Source organism: Urocampus carinirostris, chromosome 10, assembly GCF_059441175.1.
Source record: "Urocampus carinirostris isolate Australia breed hairy pipefish chromosome 10, RoL_Ucar_1.0, whole genome shotgun sequence".
NCBI classification, from domain to species: domain Eukaryota; kingdom Metazoa; phylum Chordata; class Actinopteri; order Syngnathiformes; family Syngnathidae; genus Urocampus; species Urocampus carinirostris.
In genome coordinates, this window is record NC_142358.1 from 35899540 (window position 1) to 35926858 (window position 27319).

The 27319-nt window shown below is 40.1% G+C and overlaps 2 protein-coding genes and 1 pseudogene across 3 annotated transcripts; 2 read left to right on the forward strand and 1 right to left on the reverse strand.

Annotated features, from left to right (window-relative positions):
* Nucleotides 1–553: 553 nt before the first annotated feature.
* lim2.3 (lens intrinsic membrane protein 2.3) lies at nt 554–9533 on the forward strand. 2 transcript variants are annotated; one of them, XM_088345524.1, is made up of 5 exons: nt 554–695; nt 5529–5704; nt 7338–7487; nt 8555–8689; nt 9396–9533. In XM_088345524.1, exons 2-5 carry the CDS (start codon nt 5530–5532, stop codon nt 9455–9457), a joined length of 522 nt encoding a protein of 173 aa, XP_088201650.1. In that variant the 5' UTR covers nt 554–695; nt 5529; the 3' UTR covers nt 9458–9533. The 2 variants fall into 2 exon arrangements, with proteins under 2 accessions (XP_088201650.1, XP_088201649.1); XM_088345523.1 differs by lacking the exon at nt 9396–9533 and adding an exon at nt 8763–8890.
* A 3024-nt stretch (nt 9534–12557) lies between these two features.
* On the forward strand, nt 12558–12727 carry LOC148358838 (U2 spliceosomal RNA; annotated as a pseudogene).
* Nucleotides 12728–14548: 1821 nt separating this feature from the next.
* On the reverse strand, nt 14549–27295 carry hspa8b (heat shock protein family A (Hsp70) member 8b). Its single transcript, XM_088345452.1, has 7 exons — nt 27117–27295; nt 25945–26097; nt 23831–24386; nt 23019–23221; nt 20328–20517; nt 16114–16237; nt 14549–15017 (listed from the first exon to the last, which is right to left on the reverse strand). The coding sequence occupies exons 1-6, from the start codon at nt 27162–27164 to the stop codon at nt 16155–16157; spliced, it is 1233 nt and encodes a 410-aa protein (XP_088201578.1). The 5' UTR covers nt 27165–27295; the 3' UTR covers nt 14549–15017; nt 16114–16154.
* Between the last annotated feature and the right edge of the window lie 24 nt (nt 27296–27319).

Below are 27319 nucleotides of genomic sequence, written 5' to 3' on the forward strand. Positions count from 1 at the left end.
TTTCTCCCTTTATCCTTTTCTATATCTTTTTTCTTCCTCTCTTTCCTGCTTTCCCCTTTTTTTTCCTTTTCTTGCGTTTTTTTTCCTCTGTCCATATTTGCTTGTGTTAATTCCCTCTCTCTCTCTTTCTTTTTTTCTTTCTTTCTTTCTTTCTTTCTTTCATTCTTTCGTTCTCTCTCTCGCTCTCTCTCTCTCTCTTACTCTTTCTTTCTCACACCTCTGCTCTCTCGTTTTTTTTCTCCTTTTCTATGTTTCTTTCTCTCTCTTTTACCTTTCTCTCTCTTCTTTTAACAAAAAAAAAAAACGGATTTGAAGCCCTCATTTTTTCTCAAACTTTAATGACAAACTTGGCCGAAACACCTAATGGAGTTTTATTGTTATACGATATAATAATTGTTGGGGCATTTTGTCGGGTGCTCGTCAATTGTTCGGGAAGTTCTTTTTTAGTTTAGCTTTTGTTAGGCGAGCGCCCTCTCAGCACTTTCCGCCATTGACAATTTTTGTGTTTTCAGCAGATTCCCCCCGTAAATCACCCACCCCTCTGCCCACTTTACAATAGAGGGGTACAGGCGCGTGCACGCGGCGCCATCCGATTGGTCGCGCAAAGAAAACCATTGCGGACCCGTGCGCTTCGCGCACGCGCGTCGGCTCCGCCACTTCGCCTCGGGGAAGGAAGGAAAACGCGCGCGCGCCAGGTGAGGGCAAAGGGAAAATGATAATGTGAAATAATAACGAACGGATTTACGTAAAAACTTACGTAAAAAAAATAAGGGTACGTTCGAAAATTAAATGAAATAAATACTGTACGGTCAATGGAAAACGGCCGTTTTTTTTTTGGGTATGGGAATAATCAATGTAGTATCAATTTGTAGAGAATTTTTAGAGTTATTTGGTTCTTCAGGTTGTTTTACTAAATATATTGAATTTACTTAATTTTATATTTTATTTTATATGTTCTATTTTATATTTTTTAGTGCTTACTAACCCTAACCCTAACATAGCTTCAACTTAGTTTCACCAGTGTTTTACTTTTTTCGCTTGAGGGAATAATGGATTTTTCTTGAATGTTGACAGTTTTTTTTTCTTTAAATAATGGATTTTCCTCTTATTTTTACAAAAAATTGTATTAGGATTGCATATAGAATTTTATTTTTTTTCTGTAGATTTTTCTCACATTTTTGTCTCTGTTGATTTTTCTTTTTCTTGAAATAAGTTTGATTTGTACTCTATTTCCTTAATTTCTTATTTTATTTTAAATGTTACGTTTTTTTTTACAATTTACAAATGCAGTTTTTCAAAGCGTCTTTACAAAAAATGAATAATATTTTACCCATAGATTTTTCTGATTTTCTTTTTAATTTCCCTTCATTATTTTTTCCTCATGACGAATTTTTCTTTTACTTTAAGATAAGTTTATTTTTTTCTCTTTTTTTTATTTAATTCGTTCTGGGATGAAAATATTTAACATATAGTTTAATTAGTTCCACCCAAAACCTTTTTTTTATAAAAAAAACAAAAAACATTATTGCTTAAATTGATGGATATTTTATTTTCTTTAAAAAGGATGGTGTGATCAAAAAGTATGCACTGTCCCTTTAAAAATATACAATTTTAAGACCTAAAAGAAATATTTTCCATTTTTTGTCTCATGATAATATGTTTTAATTTTCATCACGTGACAGACGATCCTTTTTTCCCGATACCGATATCAAAAGTCTGTATTGATGCTTTTCAAGGTATCGATAGGATATCAATACTCTCAATGGTAACTGATACCTGTATCGTTTCCTTTTCACAATCAAGAATCCGAATTTTGAAAAATGCAATATCAATTGTATTTCATATTGAGATTTAAAGGTATATTTCTTGATTATCTTCTATATGCATTTCTAAGTCATCATCGTTCCTATCTTCTCTTTCTTCCACTAAGTCGCTTTACTTCCACATCCTCTCACATTTTCTGACCCTATAACTACAGTTTGCGATATATTTTTCTTCCTTTTATCCTGATTGTCTTTTTTCATTTTCTTTTCTTTAAAGTCTTTATCTCTTTCCACTCCACCAATTTTTCCTTGTCTTTCTCGCTCACATGCACAGCCACTCCTTCTCTAGCATGTCCAGCAGTAACTCCAGACTTTATACCAGGGGTGTCAAACTCATTTGAACTCGGGGGCCGCACGATAGAACAAACATTCTCTCGGGGGCCGGACGAGTAGATTGAAGAGAAAGAAAAAGAGATAAAAAAATAAGAGAAAGAGGGAGGGAAAAGGAGAGAGGGCGGGTCAAAGAAAGAAAAAGAGAGAGGGAGAGAGCATGGAAAACAAAAGATAAAATGTCGTGAGAGAGGGGGAAAATAAAGGGAGAGGAAGAAAGAAATCCAAAGAGAACTAGAAAAATAGAAGGAGAGAAAAGAGAAAAGAAAGCGCGAAAGGTAGGAAGAGAGAAAAAGAAAAGAGAGAAAAGGAAAAAAGGATGTTAGAGCAAAAGAGGTTAAAAGACACAGAGAGAGAAAGAGACAAAGAGCAACAAAGGAACAGAAAAAGAGAGACACACAGAGTGAAAGAGACAGAGACAGAGTGGGAGAAAAGGGGTGGAAAAGAGAAAAAAGAAAGAAAGAAAGAAAGAAGGAAAGAAAGAAAGACATAGAGAAAGAAGGAAAGAAAGAAAGACAGAAACAAAGAAAGATAGAAAGACAGAAACAACAAAAGAAAGAAAGAAAGCAAGAAGGAAAGAAAGAACGACAGAAACCAAGAAAGACAGAAAGACAGAAACAAAAAAGAAAAAAGAGAGAAAGAAAGAAAGAAAGAGAGAAAGAAAGAGAGGGAGAGAAAAGAGAGAGAGAGAAATAAATACAAGTACAGTGTCTTTGTTTGAGGCACCTGACTTTGGCAACATCAAGTTGACATATTTCAACCTGCAGCTTGTTTTCCTCTTGCGCTTCTCTGAGTGCTGTCTCGCGGGCCGGATTCAATCCCTTAGCGGGCCTGATCTGGCCCGCGGGCCGCATGTTTGACACCTGTGCTTTATACCATACATACCTCCAAACTGACATTCACTCTTTACTTTCATCTTTATTTCACTCAAGGCTAACACATCCACCTTCATTTTAGTCATTATCCTTCCCATCGCAACTTTCTTCCACTCAGCCGCTTTACTTCCACATCCTCTCTCATTTAGTGACCCTATACCTAGGGTTTGCAAGACCTCTCGGTCCCCCGCCCCCGTTTCTTGCTGTCTCTTAGGGAGTAGAGATAGAGAGGAGAGGATCCAAAGTCCCCTCGCTCCCTCCTAGCTTATTCTCCCACCTCCCAGAAGGAGAGGGGCCCCCACCACAGGACCACGGGATCTAAATTAAAAATGTATTATGTTATTAATATGTTATTACTATATTTTAATACCAGATGACATTATAGGCGCGGCCGCGAGCGGCAGCCTTTCCAGCAGCTCTGTTATTTCACTCTTTTTTTGATTTATTGTTTTAATTGTCTGCTTCTATTTTCGGTGTTTTTTGTCCCGTTTGACAACTACACTTTGGATGACTTTCTATCCTATGGGTATGGGTTTTAACGCACAAAAATGCGTCTATTCGAGGAATCAACTCCTTGCCCTGAAGAATTCTCGTTTTTGGTTAGAACAATTTTATTGACACTATTAACAGCAAATAAACAATGTGAGGTTTGAACAATTTTTCTCGACAATTTTAACAGCACTTAAGCATGTTCACAATTTCGTTATATCTGACACTATGACGTTTTAACAATTTTCTCCGACATTTTTAACACAATTTCATTATATCATATCCCAACAATGTTGACGTGATGAGGGGGCCCTATCGTGGATGCAGAGCTGGAGCTAAGGCTAACGGCTAGCGGCGTTTTAAGTCTTCGGTACCGTCCGTAATCATGGTAAATGTGAACTCTCTACCAAATAAGACCGACAAACTGGCTGTGCAGGTGAAAAACATCAAAGCGTACAGGGAGTGCAGTTTGCTGTGTTTTACGGAAAAGTGGCTCACGTCGAGCATCCCGGACGCTAACGTGGAGCTACCCGGCTTCAGCGCTGTTAGGGCAGACAGAGAAACAAAAGCCTGCGGGAAGCGGAGAGGAGATGGACTCGCTATCTACGGGAACCCTGGGCACAAAGATTTCCATCTGCTGCAGGGACTTTTGGCCTAGCGTGTGACGTCATCCACTCCGCTGTGGCTAAACTACAACACAGCACCCCGAGGCCATCCTGTTAATCTGTTAGTAAACAACAAAAGGATACTGCTGGAAGTGTGAATTTCCCTACGGGGATGAATAAAGTATCCATCTATCTATCTATCTATCTATCTATCTATCTATCTATCTCTCGCTCTCTATCTATCTATCTATCTATCTATCTATCTATCTATCTATCCTTTTACCATTCATTCATCTATCCTTTTATCCATCTATCTATCTATCTATCTATCTATCTATCTATCTATCCTTTTACCATCCATTCATCTATCCTTTTATCTATCTATCTATCTATCTATCTATCTATCTATCTATCTATCTATCTATCTATCTATCTATCTATCTATCTATCTATCTATCTATCTATCTTTTTACCATCCATTCATATATCCTTTCATCTATCTATCTATCTATCTATCTATCTATCTATCTTTTTACCATCCATTCATATATCCTTTCATCTATCTATCTATCTATCTATCTATCTATCTATCTATCGATCTATCTATCCTTTTACTATCCATTCATCTATCCTTTTATCTATCTATCTATCTATCTATCTATCTATCTATCTATCTATCTATCTATCTATCTATCTATCTATCTATCTATCCTTTTACCATCCATTCATCTATCTATCTATCCTTTTACCATCCATTCATCTATCCTTTTATCTATCTATCTATCTATCTATCGATCTATCTATCCTTTTACTATCCATTCATCTATCCTTTTATCTATCTATCTATCTATCTATCTATCTATCTATCTATCTATCTATCTATCTATCTATCTATCTATCTATCTATCTATCTATCCTTTTACCATCCATTCATCTATCTATCTATCCTTTTACCATCCATTCATCTATCCTTTTATCTATCTATCTATCTATCTATCTATCTATCTATCTATCTATCTATCTATCTATCTATCTATCTATCTATCTATCTATCTATCTATCTATCTATCCTTTTACCATCCATTCATTCATCATTTTATCTATCTATCTATCTATCTATCTATCTATCTATCTATCTATCTATCTATCTATCTATCTATCTATCTATCTATCTATCTATCTATCTATCTATCTATCTATCTATCTATCTATCTATCTATCAGGTTGTAATTATTAGGGTTCAAATAGGCTCAGTCAGCTACTAAACCATCATGCCAGTTAGAAATCAAATGTCCCAGAAATTTACAATGACCCACTGGTGGGTTACTTTCAGGACCGGTACGTGAGCTACTCAGCGAGCTACTTGGGACTCACCCCTGCTCTATATTTATTTGTCTTATTTTCAGAATGTACAGCTTCATGGGAGGCGGCCTGTTTTGCGCCGGAGTGGGCAATATCCTTTTAATCGTCTCCACGGCAACCGATTATTGGATGCAGTATCGCCACTCCAGCAACTACATGCACCAGGGCCTTTGGCGATACTGCGTACCCGGAAAGTGTATGACACACACCGACAGTATCGGTAAGACAATTTCTCATAAAACACATAACACGCCCCTTGATTTCAAAACGGGGGAGTGCCGATACCCGATATGGTATCGATCTGATATCGTACGGCTTTGAAAATATCGATACATGTTTATCGGTGCCTGCAACTCCATTTTTTATGTCCTAGTTTTCGTCCAGTAGACCCTCTGGATATGGCGCCCCCGCCTTACCGTGGTGTGGTATTTGGTATATTTTCAGCCCCTCTTTGTGATATTCACCCCACCATACAACACAAACTTATTTTGTACGTCCAAACGTCACAAACTTAAAGGGGGCCAAATAGTTTCGCAAGCCACTGTAGATTAGATGATTAGTAATCATCTGACCAGTCGCTTTCCCTTCTGTGGGTGGAGTCGGCTGGCGGCATTGTTTCTAAACTAGATACACTGGAGATCGGAATTAGAGAACGTCTTGTCTTGCTACTGCTGATTGGGTCATCCATTTCGTTTTCCGACGGACAACCTGCTGCCAGTGGATTTCAGTAGCTTTAGAACACCGCGCAATCTTGCAAAGTTAGAATGCAAGTTAAATAGGGGTTGGAAATTAGCATCAATTACTTTTGGATGACTCCAATACCAAATATGCTAATAAAAGACAAAAGAAACTAAATATGAATAAAATGATGACTCACAACACGTGGTAAGCTTTCTCTCCTGGCTTTGATCTCTTTGATCTACGGCAAAACGAACATAAAATGCGACAGAAAAAAAAGAAAATAAATCCAAACAGCGTGCCAACATCATTTTTGCCGTTCCATGTTTTCCGTTACTCCCGATCACTATTGGCTAAAGTTATTCGGAGGTCAAGGGGCGGATCCTTTTTATCATTTACAGGCTGGCATAGGCTGAAGCGGCAAAACAAAGCCTGCAATTGGCCGAAAAAGATGAATGCGTATAGCACGTGGTTGACGGCATACAGAAAGCATTTTTTACTTTTCTGTATTTGTAAATATTTTATTCTCCTGGATTTACTACAACCACGGATATAAGAGGACCACGGTTGCACATTATTATTGAACACAACGACTTCGGTGAGCTACTCCGGCTATATATTTTCCCTGTATCTTGTTTCGGACTGAACTCGATGTTTCTGTGATAAGCGGTGCAGATAATGGATGGAATGGAGTGTCTATTTTTAAATGAAACTCAATTCCAATTGTTTATTGTCATATGCACAGTAAAGTTGCGAGCGAAAAAGAAAATAGAAACTAAGGAATGGTTGGCATTTCTTGAATCCCAAGACTTTAACCTTCCGAATGATATTTGGAACGATGCATTTGAGTGACATCGTACGGACACCGCATCCGCACGTGTCTACGACACGTATTTGCGTCTTTGCAAGCTTTGGGAATGTCAAGGGGGTAATCAGTTGGACTGAACTATCTGACTGTTTTGTCCACGTTCCCATTGTAGCGCCTTATAATAAGGTGCGCCTTATGTATGTCAAATATAGGACCAAAAACTATTTTTTCGGGGTGCGCCCTATAACCCGGTGCGCCTTATAGTGCGGAAAATACGGTATTTATTTCAAAATCATTCAATTTTTTCATAAGTTGTTCTCTAATTTTGATCTCTCCATTTTTTCCTTTTCTTTTTGTTTGGTGACAGCGTACTGGGACGCCACTCGGGCCTTCATGATCCTTTCCCTGCTGGCTTGCTTCATTGGAATCGTCATCGGCGTAATGGCCTTTATCCATTATTCCTCCTTCGACGGCTTCGACAAGACCTTTGCAGCCGGGATTCTTTTCTTTATTTCCTGTGAGTCCGAAAACTTTTATTGGGACGAAAAATAATTCTCAGTTTTTAATTTTCTTCCACTTCAACCAAACCCTTCAGATTCTGGGAAAGATACTATGCTGTTAGAAATCTCAGTATTCAATTAGTAAAAGAGACTATTATTACAGACTATTATTACATGATTCCCTGATCTAAAACCAACATGAGGGGAAGGAAAAACTCAAAAACCGCAATAAGTAACCTTGAGAAGGGGCCTCACAAATAGTAATCCCCCTCCTAGGATGACAAGGGTCCCATAGATTTAGCATTGGGTAACAATACACAAAACATGGTAAACATCAATATCCTGGGGTCCACGATTGCCTCCCGGGGCCGAGCGTTTGAGACCCCAGAAATACTGTTCATACAAATTGTATATACTAAAGGATTTTATAACTTTGAATATAAAGGATTTTATATGGTTGAATACAAGTTGCATTTATTGAGTGCAATGAAGATTTTCTCTGAGTAGGCTATAGTTCAATGACAGGTCGCGCCTTTCCAAATGCAGAATATTTTGTCAAATTCTGTTGATAACAGGACTCTGACGGAAGACGGCAGGCGATGTTTTGAGAACAAGGCCCCGATGACGTAGAAACGCTCGGTGTTACTTTTGAGTTTTCCAGACATCGCGACGCCCAGGTTGGGCTTCATTGGCACGCCCATGGGAGGAGCCGGCACACCATCTTGCAGAGAGGCGTGGGCCGAGAGGGGAAGGCTGGAAGATTTCAGAGAGGCTTCCCAGAGACTCCGACGACACTAATTCGGCCATTTTCGATGGAGTACACTTAGTTGAATTTTTAATGAAATTAAATCGGCCTCCGTGTGAAAATGTCTATTCTTGTTCATCTTTGTTGGGTGAATGTAGGCTGTGAGTCAGATAACTAATTCCAACAATTTGGTAAACGATATATTTGAATAATTCCTAACAATACGTACAATGGAAAATATTAGGAAAGGTTTTGCGGCACTAGGGAGCGCCAAAGAGCCGCTTGTTGCTGACCCCCGCATCGAAGGGAGAAAAAAAATCGTTTTTTATATGTTCGTAGGTTTCTTCGTGCTGCTGGCCATGGCGGTTTACACGGGCGTGACGGTCAATTATTACGGAAAACGTTACGGGAACTGGCGCTTCTCCTGGTCTTACATCATGGGATGGGTTGGTGTGGTGCTCACCTTCTTCTCAGGTACTCTTTCAATTTCTCTTTTCCTTGAAAATGTTTTAATATAATAATAAAAATGTGTTTTTTTTCCCTGCAGGTATTTTCTACATGTGTGCCTATCGCATGCACGAATGCCCCAGGAATGCAAACTCCCGCTGACCAGATTCCCGAAGAAACTTTCATGAATATTTATGAACAAGATCAATAAATCTCTAAGAGCACTTGTCTGGCTACCATGTTGTTTACCTAAAAAATAAGAAAATACATTTATCAACCTTCAGATAAACTGTAAATTAAAAAAAAAAATCCCCATTTCACCACATGATAGCAGTAGCCCTTTGTCCACTTTGCCCTTGGCTCTCTGTAAGAATTTTAGCCCACATTAATTCAAATACAAAAAGGAAAGTTGATTATGAGGACCGCCGCTTCCATGATGCTCTCTGCGCTTTTAACATACCTCTGAGAATATCACAGTGCAGGTGCATTTATACAGAGACTTGATTACACACAGGCGGATTCCATTTATCATCGTTAGTCATTTAGATCAACATTGAATCACTCAGCCATCTTCACTGAACTACTGGACAGAGTTTGCCGCACTGAAAATAAAGGGGCTGAATAATTTTGCACACCAACTTTTTGGGTTTTTATTTGTTAAAAACGTTTAAAATATCCGATTAAGTCCTCTAATTTTAATACAATAATAAAAATGTGTTTTTTTTCCCTGCAGGTATTTTCTACATGTGTGCCTATCGCATGCACGAATGCCCCAGGAATGCAAACTCCCGCTGACCAGATTCCCGAAAAAGCTTTTTCATGAATATTTATGAACAAGATCAATAAATCTCTAAGAGCACTTGTATGGCTACCATGTTGTTTACCTAAAAAATAAGAAAATACATTTATCAACCTTCAGATAAACTGTAATTTAAACTGTAAATTAAAAAAAAAATCCCCATTTCACCACATGATAGCAGTAGCCCTTTGTCCACTTTGCCCTTGGCTTTCTGTAAGAATTTTAGCCCACATCAATTCAAATACAAAAAGGAAAGTCGATTATGAGGACCGCCGCTTGCAGGACAAGTGGTAATTGGATTATTTTTCACCGGAATGCGAAACAATTGTGCCTGCCTAATTTGCCAAGAGGCTGTGGCTGTTTTCAAAGAATATATGCCCAACAAAACATGCTGACTACAGAAAGCTAACTGGAAAGGAAGGCTGCGAAAAGGTGAAGCAACTGGAAGCTGTTTTAAATAATAGCAGTGCAATGTGACAAACCAGAAGATACCTGGTTTTTAATACATATTTTTTTGTTACCAGTCGGTGGAGTAGATTCTCAGAAAACAAACAAGAGCCCGCATTTATAATAGGCACAGTCCAAAGGCTGTGCAATTGGTCAAATAGTTCAAAGCTATGTGTTCAAAAAAAAAGTATTTTGTATTTCCCAAAAAAGTGGGATTTAGCAATCCTAATATTTTGTTGCATGACCAGTTTTCTATAACTGGTTAACGTCTTTGTGGCATAGAGTCAGCCAACTTTACTCCAAGATTGCTTAACATTTCCCAATGTATTTACTTTTCTTGGTTTTGCTTCAAAACAGCATTTTTGATATCAACCTACAAGTTCTCGATTGGATTGAGATCTGAGAATTTAATTGGTTTGGAACCAAGACTTTAATCGTCTACTGGTGTTTGGGGTCATTGTCTTGTTAAAACACGCTATTCAAGGGCTTGTCCTACTTAGCACAAGGCAACATAACCTTTTCAAGTATCTTGACACACACCAACTGATCCATTATCCCTGGTATGCAATAAAGGGGCCCAGACCATGATACTTGCACCACCATGCTTTACAGTCTTCAATATGTACTGAGATTTAAGTGTGGGAGTCGTCTCACACACATTCTGTGGCCCCTAGACCCCAAAAGGACAATTTTAATTTCATCAGTCAACAACATTTTCCTCAATCTTTCTTTAGGCCATTTGATGTGTTCTTTGGCGAATTGTAAACTCTTTTTTTTAACAGAGGGACTTTGTGTGGGATCCTTGAAAATGACTGCAGACTGTGTTTAATCGTCCTGGAGCTAATCTTTGGCTGAGCCTTTGACATTCTGGTTATTCTCCAGTCCATTTTGATAGTCGTCTTCCATTTTCTTCCATGTGTCTTTTTTTTAACCGATTTTCAGGCATTGGAGATCATTTTAGCCAAAAAGACCACAATTTTGTTCATCTCTTTATAGCAGGGGTGTCAAAACTCATTTTAACTCAGGGACCACACGATAGAACAAACATTCTGTCAGGGGCCGGACTTGTAGATTAAAGAGAAAGAAAAAGAGAATAAAGAAATAAGCGAAAGAGGGTGGGAAAAGGAGAGAGGGCGGGACAAAGAAAGAAAGAGAGGGAGAGAGCGTGATAACAAAAGATAAAAAGTCGTGAGAGAGGGGGAAAGAAAGGGAGAGGAAGGAAGAAATTCAAAGAGAAATAGAAAGACAGGAGAGAAGAGAGAAAGGAAAGCGCAAATAGTTGGAAGAGAGAAAGAGAAAAGAAAGAAAAGGAAAAAGGAAGTTAGAGCAAAATAAGTTAAAGACACAGAGAAAAAGACCAAGAGCAACAAAGGAAGAGAAAGAGAGACATAGAGAGAGAGACATAGAGAGAGCGAGAGAGATAAATACAAGTACAGTGTCTTTGTCCTAGGCACCTGGCTTTGGCAACATCAAGTGGGAATATTTCAACCTGCAGCTTGTTTTTCTCTTGCGCTTCTTTGAGTGTTGTCTCGCGGGCCGGATTCACACCTTGAGCAGGCTTGATCTGGCCCGCGGGCCGCCTGTTTGACACCTGTGCTTTATAGGTTCTTCCCTCTCCAATCAACTTTTTAATCAAAGAACGTCTTTCTTCGGAGAAGTGTCTTGAAAGACCCATCTTCCTCAAATGCATGTTCAACCCTAAGCTGGCTTCATCATCCTTAAACAGGCGCCACCCGATTCACACTCGTTTTAACTATTACTAATTACCGTAAATTCCGGACTATAAGCCGCTACTTTTCCCCCAAACTTTCAACCCTGCGGCTTATTCAGTGATGCGGCCAATTTATGTCATTTTTCTAACGGCCGGCAGTGGCGCTCGAGTTCAAGGCACATGACGCAGCTTACAAGCTAAACGCAATCGAGCAGTCCGATAAAGAAGGAAACCGAGCTACTGCACGCAAACTACCTTGCGATTGAGTTGCTAGCGAGTTCCATGAATAAGGGTGCGTGGAACGTCTATATGATAAAGTCTCTTGCCCATACTGGGGAAGACGACTTTTATGACGTCGGTTATAAGGAGGAAGATGAGGACGGTTTACCGTGGTTTCTGCAAGTATGGTGTGTTTTTTTTAACAGACCGGTTCACTGTGCTGCGAGTGTTGCTAGTAGCGTTTTGCTACCATTCACAGGCACGGTTTGGGATGAAAGTTATAATATTATTATTAAAGCTTTGAAAACTCTCGGTGTACCGTCTTTCTTTGTAAATATGTGTAACCATGTATAATATGTATTTGCAACTGTATATTTTTGTAGTGTATTAATTTTAGACATTTATTCTGATAAGTCTTGCAGTGACCAATTAAAAAGAAGGGGCGTAACAGAGGCGGGGAATGACAGGAAGTGGGGACCGGTAAAGGTGAGTGTTTGTGGACACAGCAGATAATAGTGGATGTATATTTTTCCACCCTTACCTTTGGAAATATACACTTTTTTCCCTTGGATTACTTTTAACGGGACCCGGACTCTGCAGGTCTGCAAACAATGTTAAGAACCGGTATCATTTTCCGTTTTTTCGCTGGCTGTGGATTTGCAACTGAGTACTTTATGTGGTTGCTGGCTGTTGATTTGGATGGTCTACTTCGTATTAGCTTGGCAGCAAGGCTTTGATGCTATGTTCTTAGCTTGGCCTGATGCTAAGTCCTTAGCTTGGCCATCTTGGCCTTTTGATTTTTGCATTCCGGAGATGGAATAAGAGCTTGCTCTGTCCACTCCACGCATCGGCCCGGTATTGCAGTACCTCCGGGAACGGTGCATTCGCAATGATCGCAACAAGGCTTTAGGGCTAGGACCTTAGCTTAGCCTTTTGGCTGAGAGTAAGTGTCCCGGCTCCTACGCTTTGTAGCGTTTAATGAACTGACCGATAACGGATAATGGATAATGAATAACGAAGATAGAACAATAACCCTTAAAAACCCCTGTTGAACTGAGTACTCCGGGAACAGTGCATTCGCACTGATCGCGGCTAGGACCTTGACTCAGCCTCTTGGCTGGAGGCAAGTGTCTCGGCCTCTTGGCTTTGTAGTGTATTATGATTTGACCGATAACGGATAATTGATAAAGAATATAGAACAATAAACCTCTACAAAATCCCCCCCCAGTTAAAATCGCGGGACTCAAAGTAGGGTTTGGGTCAATTTTGTGATTATGTCACATGTTTTAATGTGGGCATATATGCAGGTGCGGCTAGAGTAAGTACGAAAGCGGCTATCCTCTTAAATTGTGGTGGGTGCGGCTTATAATAAGGTGCGTTCTATAGTCCGGAATTTACAGTACCTTTTTTAAACACGGTCCCTTGACTCGAACCCACAAGTCAGGAACATTTTTGACTTAAGAACCATAAAATCAATATATATAAATATGATTTTTTTTTTTTCCAGCCGAAATTCGTTGAGAATTAAAAAAAAACACTCTCCAGACAAAATCTTATTCTTCAAGGCATTTTATTCCACTGTGTGACATTTCATGATTTGTGTCCCGTATCGATATAAATATACCAATTCAAATATGTCACCCGCATTTGCTTACTGTTGAGGCTCACTGTCATTTTTGTCCAAAATAATGGTTTCAAAACAGGGTGCAAACAAAGTTATTTTGTGAGAATGTCACAAAATACTGCAAACAAGGATACCCACGTATTTACCTTTGGCGCAAACGGAGCTGGGAAGAGCGAAGGGAGTGTGGCCCAGTGTGAATTGCTCCGCCTATCCTACCACTCACCTAATTAAATTGGTCTGGGTGCGTGCCTGGCATTTTGGGGTTAATACGTTTGTTCTGTGGGTTTTTATTAAAGTATCTCAACAGTGAACATACATTGTGTACTGTAAGTTTTCATATAAAGGTGTCACATCAACAGTCCTTAGGGACTGTTGATGTGACACCCTGATTGTAATATGTAGTTGAGACCAAACCATTTAGTCTCTCAATGTCTCTTTTTCCTCGCATGTACTGATTTTGGCTATACACATAACTAAATAGTAACAGCATAGTGGTAATTTGCCTTTGATGAATTTTTATCTCAGCCATATGTAGCAATATGTTCCAGACCCCAGTCCGAACCATAACCCTAAACCTGCGCCATTAACTTAAGCATTCCCTAATCCTATAACCTAACCCCGTACCCTCAACTTCAAACCCTACCAAATAATGCCATAAACACTACATATATATAACACTTGTCTTAGCCCTCTAAACATAGCCCTATGGCATAAATCCAAACTCCAACAACCCCCAATCCCAAAACTCTAACCCTTCTCTTCTAATTCTAGCCCCAATCCCTAAACCGTAACACCCCGAACCCAAACATAATCCCCAATAACACTAACCTTAAGAAATACATAGCAAACAGTTGGCCCTTCACTATAGCTTCATAACGGTAAACTCTGCCCAAACGCATTTTAAGCCATCATTCGAGTCCCAAACTAACTTGGGATCCCGTGAAAAGTTTAAAAAAATAAAGATTTCTCTCAGCAATAGTCTGCCAGGGATATTGGAACACAGCCACAAAGTGCAGTTTATTTTATATTGGCCACGATGTTAAGCCTCAACAGCTAAAGAAATTAGCTCTAGCGTCACGCATCAACTATACCCGGAGCAAGACTTTGTTTATTTTATGAAATCATGTAATGATAGTTTGAAACCCATGATGCACTGTAGCAAGGGACTACAATCGTAAATAGTTGTCAATAATGGTACAATAGTTCTAAAAATGGCTTGAAAACGGACTATGACAACACTGCTTCTGTAGAATTTGATTACGACAGAGTTCAGTGGTAAAAAAAGAGAATAGAATTTAAAATGCAATGCCACAGTTTGTGTGCAAAGACCCCAAAGTACCTCGAAATTCACAGGAGTGAGAAATTCAATAGAAGCAGTTATGGTTTTCAAGGCACTTGAGAGCCTGGACTAGCTCAGGCTTTTACTCCACCTCTTCAATGGTAAGACCAGAGGTTAGGGTTTTTCGCCAGTTTACTGGTACAAAGCGGTCATGATGGGATTGCAGATATTTTCCAGTTCCTTCTTTTGGTGTTCGAACTCTTCTTTCTTGGTAGACTGGGCACAGAAAATAGATCCGATCAAAGTCACCGAAGGTGATTCTAATCATTTAACAGTGACGTTCCAGTTTTCCCCCCATAGAATTTTTGGACAGTCTAGATTTCTACGGTCTCATGCTCACTCGCAAGAAAAGTTGGTACATTTGAAAGACAACCGGATATATCTGACGCATTTTTTATGGCAAAATAAGGAATCTAGATCCCTGATGAATGCTAACCATTGAATCCCAATTCCACTACTTATGAGAGGCAATGACAAAGCATAGTAAAGGAGACGGGACTTTAATGAAACAAAAAACTGCATCGTGAAAGATTTTATACATTTGACTATAACGGATATTATAAAATTAACTACAAAGTAAGTACATGTACTCAGTTTGATGCAGTAGAGAGATTCACTGACGGTTTTTCTTCAAGGTACATTAGAAGGTTAGGCTGTCTGGAATGCATCAGACGTCTTTTGATAACAGAATTCCTGTGAGTGCTGACGGGAGAAGGCCAGACGCACAAGGACGTCGGCATAGTTTTGGGAAGCGCTTTGCTGATATGAGTTTCCTTTAGACATGGCGGCGCCTTCGGCGAGGAGGTGGTGAAGCTGGCACCTGAGTCAGCACGCCCAGGGGAGGAGTCAGCTGGCCCCATTGGGGGCTTTTGAAAAGACGTGGGCAGAATACAGAAGACGACACGGGAGATCAGATCGAGAATGAGAGGGAGGCTCGAAGAAGACTAATTAGACTAATTCGACAATAATTCGGCTAAATTCGATGGAATTCACTTAGTTAAATTCTTTAAGAAAATAAATCTGCCCCCGTGTGAAAATGTCGGCTCTTTTTATTCCATCTTTTCCCAGAAAGAAACGAGCATGCATTGTTAGGAGAATGAAGTTTGTGTTTGGTTAATGGAGTCAGATAACTAATTCGAACAATTTGGTAAACGCTACATTTGAATAGTTTCATTCCTAACAATCGTCATCCAATTTAGACTAATATAACTCGTGTTGTTCAGATGATGTACTATTTAAAGGTATAGTAATGGCGAGTAAACAGACCAAATCCCCAAATGAGTTTTAAAATCAGATATAATACAGTACTCACATCGATGATTTGTTATATTATATTATTACTCCAGGTTGTTCTTAGCGACCACTTTGGCTCTCGGCGGCATTGAATTGCTCGGCTTCATGCACCAAGCGCTCGATGTCTTCTTTGCTTAAGCGATCTGGGGGGGAAAAGTCAAGGTCAGGCATGTTGAATATACTTCCCGTGGGCCGGACGCAGTCCATTGGATAAGGTCTTAGGTCATTTCTATCAAAACTTTCATATTCATATTTTTTTAATGACAAAAACAAACAAAAAACGCTAACTCCGGCTGCTAAAGGGCAGTAAATTGTAAAAAAAAAGCTGACGTCGAACATGCAAACTCAACAAGTTAGTACCAAGAGGTAGACATATACAACATGTCCATCTAGAACAGGGGTCTACAACCTTTTTGAAGTAGCTAATTTTCAATAACCAGTTAGCAGGGTTGGGTAGGGTTACTTTAACTGGATTACTTTCAATTACTTTTGGATTACTAAATTTTGTGCAGGCTTGGATTTATTTTCAAATTGTTTCTGTCGCAATTTATGTTAGTTTTGCCGGTGATCAAAGAGATCAAAGCCAGGAGAGAAAGCTTACCACGTGTTGTGAGTCATCCTTTTATTCATATTTAGTTTTTTTTGTCTTTTATTTGCATATTTGGTATTGGAGTAATCCAAAAGTAAGTGAGAGTAATCCAGTTAAAGTAACCCTACCCAACCCTGCCAGTTAGCACAAAAGGCTCTCAGGCGTTTGATTTGGCTGCTAAACTAATATAACTAGTGTCCCAACATTCAATTAACATAACGGGCTACATTTTTAAATTATGTTGTTACATTGATATTTTTATCATTTATTTGTATTATTTCAAGTTGTTTGATTTATAGAAAATTACTTCTGAGCTACCTGTATGGAATTTTAAGTTGTTTAATGTATATTATCCAATTCAGTGCTTAAAAAGGGACATAATTCATTTTTCAGGGCATTAAATATCATTAATGGTTTTGTTTAGACCCCCCAAAAAAGGTGTTCTTGTAAATGTCAGCATAGTCGTTTATAAAATAATGCATACTGTTACGATTTTACTTGGTTGGTTTGGACACATGGAGAGGATGGATGAGGAGCAAATGTTGGAGAGGATCTACAGAGCACAAGTAAACGGAAGGAGACCAAGAGGAAGGCTGCGATTGACGTGGATTGATGGTGTTATGAGTGCACTGCAGGAAAAAGGTCTAAATATAGTGGAAGCTAGAGCTCTTGTAGGGGATCGGAATGAGTGGAGAATGGGATGTTTGGACGCATTCTAAGGGACGGGCAGGGCACCTGTATGATGCGGCAGGGGTAAACCAGTGAAAGCTGTTGGGGCCTTCTGTTGAACAGAGTGTGTTGTGTCACCCTGACCCGAGTGACATGGCCGCTTTCTTGTGTCCCGTTTCATCCAGAGGGATGAAAGCATGACCAACTTAGGTGCCTAACTTGTTTGAGTGTTTGGGCATTTGGGTTGGCCATGGTCAATTTCTTTGTTTTATGCTACTTTTTCCTTTTTGTGTGTGTTTGTCTGGCTGTCTGTCTCCCCTCTCGAGGGATATGACCAGATTCGGTAGATAGATAGTTGTTACAATTCCAAAAACAGACATCTCAATTTTCTTGTTTTTTAAAAAAAAAAAATGCTTTCTCCTGAATGGTATGTTGAAAAATAAGCCCAAATAATCGTTTGACGTCCAAGCAATATGTTAGGTATGTTCAAGTCACTTTAAGAATAATTAGTTAGCTGGTGCTAACTAGCTACGGTAGTGTCTTACCATTGAAAATTCTTACTACGTAAATTAGCTTATTTTGTTGTGATTAACCGGGGATTTCAAACAGTAATCCTCCATATATCACATGTATTGACACCGTTATGTGCTCCACCATAAAGCTTATCACGCCGAGATGAACTGTGAAATTATCAACGGATAACACAGGAAAAGAATGTTCAGAAGATAAAACGTCCAAAGTAAATATTTTCAACATGCTCAAAAGCAATTTCTATACGAGGTGCAAATTCCCCGTGTTTTACGGTTCAATTACATTCCCCTAAAATTTGGAGTCGTTTCAGTAATATTTGCGACATTTAACGCCGGGGGTGCATTTTAACAAAAGGCGTACCAGCTACGGAGAATTGGTACGCATCCAGACTTTTAGATCAGCTTTGGTGTATGTGGATCCTCCGTTTATAATATTGTGGTACAGATGGTGTGGACTGAAGTCAAGCATACTGGGGGATTCAGTTAGATGTGTGAATACGTCAGGAGGAAGACTGTATCACTCTGTAGCTAGCATGGCTAATCCTATCCTCGATTTCTCTAAATAGCGCTTTTTGTGCTGTCCCACAAGGCTAGCCACTTCATCTGACATCTGCAGAATATTCATTTGAGTCTACATTGCCAATGGTGTTGAATAGTCCAACTTTTTTTGTTGTTGTAGTCTACCGCTTACTGTCCACACCCACCTTTTACTACGGTTTATTGCCGTCCGTCATGGGGTTGTGTCTCGTGTGTGCAAAGGGTCAATTGCGGATGTTTCGGATTCCAGACTTGAACGGTAAATACGAAAAACCAAATGTTTTCTTTCCACCTGGCCCTTTTGCCAAATGCTTTAACCTAGTGTGGCGTGTGAATTAAATCTTGCTCTATTAACTGTTCTCAATAATTACCAAGAGAGACAATTCACGAATAAATATATTCAACAAGATTACTCATTTGTTGAGGTGTACATTTTTTTATTCCTGCAGTAGCTGGGGGCAGCAGTAGCTCAGGAGGTAGAGCGCTCGTGTTACATGTCGAAGTGTCCTTGGGTAAGACACTGAACCCCTAATACCCCCAATAAGCAGGTTAGCGCCTTACATGGCTGCAAGGCCGCTATTGGGAAATGTGGAGCACATTGTAAAGCGCTTTGGGAAGTCATTGACTTGAAAAGCGCTATCTAAATGCAGATCATTTCATTTCCAAATTATGAAAATTAGATGATTGAGTAATTTTTTTCACTGCGCAACTGCTATTTAAGGTCAACAAAAACATAGTGCCAGAAAACATCCATAAATAATTCATTCGGAAAGAGGGAAATTATAATTTAAGGGGCTGTAGTGGATTCATAATCCCAAAGGTGAGAACCACCAGGAAAAGTATGTGTGTGACTGTGTATGGAGTCAAGCTTTGGAACAGTTTGCAAGACGAGATCAAACCGTGTCCAACTATTCACTTGTTTAGGTTTAGATTCAAAGGAACAATCCTGGCGGAATACAGAGATGAGGAGGGTGGGGTATTAGTGGTGCGGGAGATTGGGAATAGTGACTCTCGTTAACTTTGTGTTATTGTTGCTATTCTTATATGATAACTTTTATTATTAATGCCATTACAATTGTTGTTATATCATTGGTGTATTTCAGGGGTGTCAAACTCATTTGAACTCTGGGGCCACACGATAGAACAAACATTCTGTCGGGGGCCGGACTAGTGGATTAAGGAGAAAGAAAAAGAGAGATAAAGACGTAAGAGAAAGAGGGAGGGAAAAGGAGAGAGGGCAGGACAAAGAAAGAAAAGAGAGGGAGAGAGCGTGAGAAAAAAAAGACAAGTCGTGAAAAAGGGGGAAAAGAAAGGGAGAGGAAGAAAGAAATCCAAACAGAAATAGAAAGACAGGAGAGAAAAGAGAAAAGAAAGCGCGAAGGGTAGTAAGAGAGAAGGAGAAAAGAAAAAAGGAAGTTAGAGCAAATGAAGTTAAAAAGACAGAAAGATACAAAGAGCAACAATGGAAGAGAAAAAGAGACACAGGGAGTGAAAGAGTGGGAGAAAAGGGGTGGAAGAGAGAGAAAGAGGGGGGGGGGGGGGGAGAAATAAATACAAGTACAGTGTCTTAGTGAGAGGAACCTGGCTTTGGCAACATCAAGTTGACTTATTTCAACCTGCAGCTTGTTTTTCTCTTCCGCTTTCTCTGAGTGTTGTCTCGCGGGCCGGATTCAATCCCATAGCGGGCCTGATCTGGCCCGCCTGTTTGACACATGTGGTGTTTTTTTGGGGGAAGATGAAGGGGTAGGGAATATAAGCATTTGCTTCTGACTACCCCCTTTCGAACATGTTATGTAACATTATTTTGTTGTCGAGGTATTGTTCTGGTTTTATTTTGATGTTTGAATAAAGTTTTCATTCATTCAAAATAATAATAATAAAAGAATTCTTAATGAATTCTCAGCCCACCACTGTTGTTTGTGACTGTGATGTTGTTCCCCTTTTCGTCAACGGCGCTCACGCTCAAGATGCCGTTGGCGTCGATATTGAAAGTCACACGGATTTGAGGCACGCCTTTAGGGGCCGGGGGTATCCCGGACAGCTCGTACTGGCCCAAGATGTTGTTGTCTTTGGACATGGTCCTTTCACCTTCATACACCTGCGAGGGCGAGACGCTCAGTTACCGTATTTTCAGCATTTCATTATAGGGCGCATCCCCCACCCCCAAAAAAGGTCATAAACAAGGCGCACTGGACTATAAGGCGCAAAGGGATTCAACATACAATAAGAGACAAGTATGAATTTGTGTACAACCTCTTCAGTATATACAGAGACCTCTAGCTACTACGCACTTCCGTTATTGCTGGTTCACTACTTTGCGGATTTTGAATTGAATTGTCTTTTAAGTCATTTATATCCATGAATTGTGTAAAGAAATTGTCATCAACAGCGGGTGCTCCGTAGATTTATATCAGGTTCGAGAAGGCACGACTGGTGCTGCCGGACCAGCCTACTGCTACAGTCAAGCTACATAGTAACCCTCACAAGCTACCCCTGTGTAGCCTGCATTTCAGCAACCCCAGATCCATTATCCATGAAACAGATGACCGGGAGCTACAACTGGCAGGAAACGGCTACATTCGGAACGGTTGTGTTTTAATCCTTGGAGATTTGGCTCATTTCAATGACACATGATGCTAGCCAGCCGTTTTCTAAATTTATTGCACTGCATGTAGAAACCCTCCAATTTCGATTTACTTTGGTCCACTGCCTGAAGTCAGCTGGGATGGGCTCCAGGTGGCCCAATGATAGTATCAATGGCGCAGAAAATTGATGGATTGATAAATTATTTATATTTCTTACACTTTAAAATGCAGCTATGAAGTAACAAATGTTACATTTTTTTCACAATCACAACCTCATGTTTTTTGTCAATTCACCTTAACTATACTGATGGATATAATCAAAAGAAAGTTCTTTAAATCTCAATAATGTATTTAATATAACAAAATCAGAGAAAACCCTCAGTTTTCTTTTCAATATTTGATACAATAAGAAAAGCAGCACGGCGACGCAGTGGTTAGCGCTTGTGCGGCACAGTTCATGTCATGGGAACCTGTCGTGGGTTCAAATCCAGCTCCAGACTTCCTGTGTGGAGTTTGTATGTTCTCCCCATGCTTGCGTGGGTTTCCTCCGGGCACTCCGGTTTCATCCCACATCCCAAAAACATGCATTTCAGGTGAATTGGCCGGTCCAAATTGTCCCTAGGTGTGAATGAGCGAGTGAGTTGTCTGTCCACGTGTGCCCTGCGATTGCCTGGCAACCAGTTCAGGGTGTCCCCTGCCCACTGCCCGATGATTGCTGGGATGGGCTCCAGCCCCCCGCGACCCTAATGAGGATAAGCGGTACGGCTAATGAGATGAGATGAGATACAATAAGAAACAAGAAAACATTTTTTTATCATTGAAGTAATATTATTCAGTGTTGGGTCTAGGGTTGGTTTTCAGTTTAATTTGGAAACGTTTTATTTGAGATATTCCAATATATTTGTGAGTGAATAATTGTATACTTGATTTTGATCGGTTTCGATATGAAATAATTTTGAATAAATTGCATAGCCAATTACCCGCGATGTATGCCGTTGGAGATTTTTCTGTGATATGATAACCGTCATGATCTGTACAAGAAATCATTTGACACGCGAACTCGCAATAATAATAATAATAGATTAAAAGAATAAAAAGAATATTGTAGTGTATAATACAAGGTAATTATATAGAATAGTTTAAAAAGAAAGAATATATAATAAAAAAGACTAGAGTAAAATAGGTTGGAGGAATGCCATTGGCATCATAATACTATACATGTGTGTGTATGTATATATACACTGGTACATACATACATAGATAGATACTTTATTCATCCCCGAAGGGAAATTCACATTTCCAGCAGCATCCCTGAGCTGAGAACAATTGAAAATAACACGGGAGCTGCTGCCATTCGTGACGGCTACACACACACACACACAATAAATTCCGGACCATATGCCGCCGCTACTTTTTTCCCAAATGTTTAGCCCTGCGGCTTATTCAGTGAAGCGGACAATTTATATAGGTAGACTGCATCCTCATGTTCAAATTGTCCGTATGACACAGGACAGTTCCGATTATGAGTAAGACGCCTTTGATGGCAACAGTTATGAGGAGAAAGACGAGGACAGTTTACCATGAATCTCGCAATTGCGGTACGGCTTATTTTAACAGCAGCTATGCTTTATGCGTTGCGAGTGTGTTAGGAGTAGCATTGTGGTACCTTTCACAGGCACGGTTTGGGATGAAAGTTATATTATTATTATTAAAACTTTGAAAATTCTCTCCGTGCACCGTCTTTCTTTGTAAATATGCATAACCATGTATAATATGCATTTGCAACTGTATATTTTTGTAATGTATTTATTTTAGAGACTTATTGTGATGTTTTCTACGAGAAAATAAAAAAGAAGGGGCGGAGCAAACGTGGGCTGACGGGAAGTGGAGTAAAGCAGAGGTTAAATTTCTTTGTTGTTGCAGCAGACAATAGTGGATATATATTTTTCCCACCCTTAACTTTGGAAATATACATTTTTTTCGTTGTATTACTTTCAACGGGACCTGTGTGTACCTGAATGAGCATGCTGGGCTGGTTGTCAACGTAGGTCGAGAAAATTTGTTCTTGCTTGGTAGGGATGGAGGTGTTCCTCCGAATGAGCGAGGTCATCACGCTGCCGGCAATCTCGATGCCGAGAGAGAAGGGGGCCACATCCAGCAGCAGTAGGTCTTGGATGGCGTTCGACTCGTCGCCGTTAAGGATGGCAGCCTGCAGGGCTGGAACACCAAAGCAAACGTTAGGGTTGTCAAAACCAGCGTCTTGGGATCAAGGGATCCCAGTTCGAATCCCGGCTGTTACATGTTGAAGTGTCCTTGGGTAAGACACTGAACCCCTAATATCCCCAATAAGCAGGTTAGCACCTTACATGGCTGCAAGGTTGCAATTGGGAAATGTGGAGCACATTGTAAAGTGCTTTGGGAAGTCATTGACTTGAAAAGCGCTATATAAATGCAGATCAAAGTTAACTACAGGCACTATTCCCAATATTGATTACAGTTATTCGTGCAGCCAGAATGGGCGTTTCCACAAACGTTTGATAAATGATGGTCAGCATTTACTGCTGCATTGGTTGGTTTGGAGTAGCATGTGACTTTGTTGATATATTTAAAACGGCAGGTAATTGGCTAAAAGCGGTTCATGATTTCTCATGCTTCACTCAGCATCTTCTTGAGGGCAGGTTCAAACCCCTAAGCGTATCCCTGCAATGATGTATCAAGATGATCTCAACGGCCGTAAAAAACCTCGACTTTGATGTATGTGCGTTAGACGTTTTTTTTTTTTTTTTTAACTTGGCTTCAACCGCTCTTTGCTGTGAGAACTCATACCTGCGCCGTATGCAACAGCTTCATCAGGATTGATGCTCTTGTTGAGCTCCTTCCCTTCAAAGAAGTCCTGCAGCAACCTCTGGACCTGGGGGATGTGAGTGGACCCACCCACCAGGACAACCTCATGGATGGCATCTTTTCGCAAATGGGCTTCATTAAGCGCCTTCAACACCGGTTCCAGGGTGTCGCGGAAGAGGTCCTTGTTGATCTCATCAAAGGTGGATCGGTCGACGGAGGTGTAAAAGTCGATGCCTTCGAACAGCGAGTCGATCTCCACGCTGGCCAGAATGCTGGTCGACAGGGTGCGCTTGGCTCGCTCGCACGCTGTGTGGAGGCGGCGCACCGCCTGCTTGCTGCTCCTTATGTCCTTGTTGTGCTTGCGCTCGAATTCGTAGATCAAGTAATTGACCAGGCGGTTGTTGAAGTCCTCGCCTCCCAGGCGGGTGTTGCCAGCAGTTGCCTTGACCTCGATAATGCTGTCTTCGGCGACCAAGACGGACACGTCCAAGGTGCCGCCACCAAGGTCGAAAACGAGGATGTTTCTTTCCTGAATGACCTGCAATCGTAAGTAAACAAAACAGACTTTATTGACTGTATTCTCCAGACTTACAAATGCATTATTTAAATGGCACCTTGCCAGTTGTGTGGGGGAATTGCACCCTACAATAAATCATTTACACCAAAAATTACAGCATTGCCTGAACATACAAGCCAGAGACTTAATCCCCAACAAGAAAAGGCTGAACGATTTTGGGAATAAAACGAATCGGGATTTTTTTAGACCCGTACTGCAATTTCGATGCTATAATCGTTTTAAAAAGAAAAGTCCATGTTAGTTATGTCTTTTGTTAGTACTTAATCAAAGTGATTTGCTTGCATGCTCTAACCTCGAGTGTCCTCCTTTGGGGAGATTTGTTAGGGTTGCTGTCTGCTGACACGGTAAGCGTGTGACATAGCATGCTTGCAAACTTTGCATCGCATTTATTGGCTAGTGCCCAACTGGGACAGTTTGGGTTGGCCAAACACTCCATAAATCAAAAGACAAAGGTAGAAAAAAAAAATCCTCGGAAAACGAAAGGAAACCAAAAAGAAAACACAGTGTCCCGCAATTACACAATCGCACTACGTCGCATATACAGGAATTAGATCTCTGTTAACCGCGCAGTTCTATCCCAAACCCACCCGAATATCGGCCTGAAATCATTACGTCATAGTGACTGATGTGACTGAAAAAAAAAAAAAACGTCTGATGGAAAATTGTAGGTATCGTAAATTCTGGACTATGACTGTGATTGACCTAGTTAAAACGGATTCAATGATGGCAATACCGTAAATTCCAGACTTATAACAGTGATGCGGCCAATTTATGTAATTTTTCTAACGGCCGCCAGCGGCGCTCGAGTACAAAAGGTACGATTTAGACCAATGACAGCGAGAGTGAGGCTGCAGGAGTGTGGGACGACGTCTATATGACAGTTTTTTTATTAACTGCCCTGTCACAGGAACCGTTTGGGATGAAAGTTACATTATCATTATTAAAGCTTTGAAAACTGCAGTCTTTCTTTGTAAATATGTCTAACATATGTGTAATATGTATTTGCAACTACATTTTTTGTAATGTATTTATTTGTATTTATTTTAGACACTTATTGTGATATGTTTTGCACGGGTGAAAAAATGTCCAGATAACGTCGGGCAGTGGGCATGGGACACCCTGAACCGGTTGCCAGCCAGTCACAGGGCACAGAGACAGACAACTTACTCGCCAATTGACATGCAAACTCCAGACAGGAAGGTTGGTAGCTGGATTTGATCCCATGACCTAAGAACTGCTCCCAGTAAGTGCGAACCACTGATCCACCGTGCGGCCCTCTGACTTATTAGATCTGCTTTAAAATATTTTCCAACTACAGTATATATCTAACATTTGGCGAGCTGGATTCAAAAGCTTGACAGGGATGTACGTGGTCCATGGATAATAGTTAGTCCTTCCTCCCGAGCAACAAATATTTTTCAGCTTCTGCACCAAAGTTTCATTTAAAAAAATTGATAAATGAATGCATTAAAATGAATAATGAAGACTCCATGACGAGGATACCCAACCAGTCAGACACCTTATTATCCAGGCAATATGCCAGGGCTGCCGCTGTGGGTTCATTGATGATGTTCAAGACATTGAGCCCGGCGATGGTTCCAGCGTCTCTGGTGGACTGGCGCTGAGAGTCGTTGAAGTAAGCGGGGACGGTCACTACCGCGTCGTTTACAGTCTGCAAAACAAACACTGAAAACGTCAAAACAGACGTCCTCAAAGCATTTTTCCAAAGGTAGTTTAACAGAAATTTTCTAATGCATACCTGCCAAGTACTACGGTTTTCTTGAACCCACTATGGTGTTACGGTTGGGTCACAAAAACTCCGTTTTTTTCACTTAAAAATATAATCATAAAAACATTCCACCGCAAGATAGAGACGAAGTACCATTTCAAACAAAAGGCTATTTATTGCCAGTCGTCTGCGCATGCGCGAGTTTTATTTTTAGCGGCATTACAAGTCTTGGGTACCTTCCGTAATCATGGTAAATGTGTACTCTATACCAAATAAGACCGACAAACTGGTTGTGCTAGTGAAAAACAAAGTGCACAGAGAGTGCAGACGCTGTGTTTTACGGAAACGTGGCATCCCGGACGCTAACGTCTAGCTACCCGGAGCTAACCGGCTACACTACATCGACAGGCGAGAACATTTTTAAGATTGTTGAAAAATAAATCAACTTTCCTTGGGATAATTTAGTGTGTTTTGCTGCCGAAAACGCGCTGTTATGCTTGGAGCCAAGAAAGGAGTTGCGTTCTTCATCAGAGAATAGAAAAATCTCCATCTGCATACATCACAGGTAATTGACTATGCAATATATTCAAAATTATCATTATTTCATAATCGAAACTGATCAAAATCAATTATATAATTATTCACTCACAAATATATTGGAATATCTCAAATAAAAAGTTTCCAAATTCAACTGAAAACCAACACTGAATAATATTACTTCAATGGTAAAAAATCAAATGTTTTGTTTCTTATTGTATCAAATATTGAAAAGAAAACTGAGGGTTTTCTATGATTTTGTTATATTAAATACATTATTGAGCTTTAACGAACTTATTTTGGATTAATCACCCCCGCGTTCGTCCTGGATCGGGCCATAGTTACTAGGCTTTTTCACTTTCAAGGTATGCTAATGTATTCCGTAAAGAATATCATTAAAAGGCTAGAATTTCCAGCAGACATACCATTCCGAGGAACGCTTCGGCAGTCTCCTTCATTTTGAGGAGCACCATTGCGGAGATCTCCTCGGGATAAAATGTCTTCGTCTCGCCCTTGTACTCCACCTGGACTTTAGGGCGAGAGTTATCGTCGATTACCTTGAAGGGAAAGTGCTTCGTCTCCAAGTCATTAAACCTCTGGCCAATAAGTCGCTTGGCACCTGTGAGGG

What these genes read in the sequence shown, in the direction of transcription:
- hspa8b (XM_088345452.1), bottom strand. Translation starts at nt 27,164, where the DNA reads ATGGTGCTCCTCAAAATGAAGGAGACTGCCGAAGCGTTCCTCGGAATG. An exon ending in CATATTGCCTGGATAATAAG is followed by an intron (nt 24,387 to 25,944) that starts GTGTCTGACTGG and finishes TTACGATTGCAG; the next exon opens with GTCATTCAGGAAAGAAACAT. An exon ending in AGCTGTTGCATACGGCGCAG is followed by an intron (nt 23,222 to 23,830) that starts GTATGAGTTCTC and finishes TTGGTGTTCCAG; the next exon opens with CCCTGCAGGCTGCCATCCTT.
- lim2.3 (XM_088345524.1), top strand. Translation starts at nt 5,530, where the DNA reads ATGTACAGCTTCATGGGAGGCGGCCTGTTTTGCGCCGGAGTGGGCAAT. An exon ending in GATTCTTTTCTTTATTTCCT is followed by an intron (nt 7,488 to 8,554) that starts GTGAGTCCGAAA and finishes ATATGTTCGTAG; the next exon opens with GTTTCTTCGTGCTGCTGGCC. An exon ending in GGTGCTCACCTTCTTCTCAG is followed by an intron (nt 8,690 to 9,395) that starts GTACTCTTTCAA and finishes TTTTCCCTGCAG; the next exon opens with GTATTTTCTACATGTGTGCC.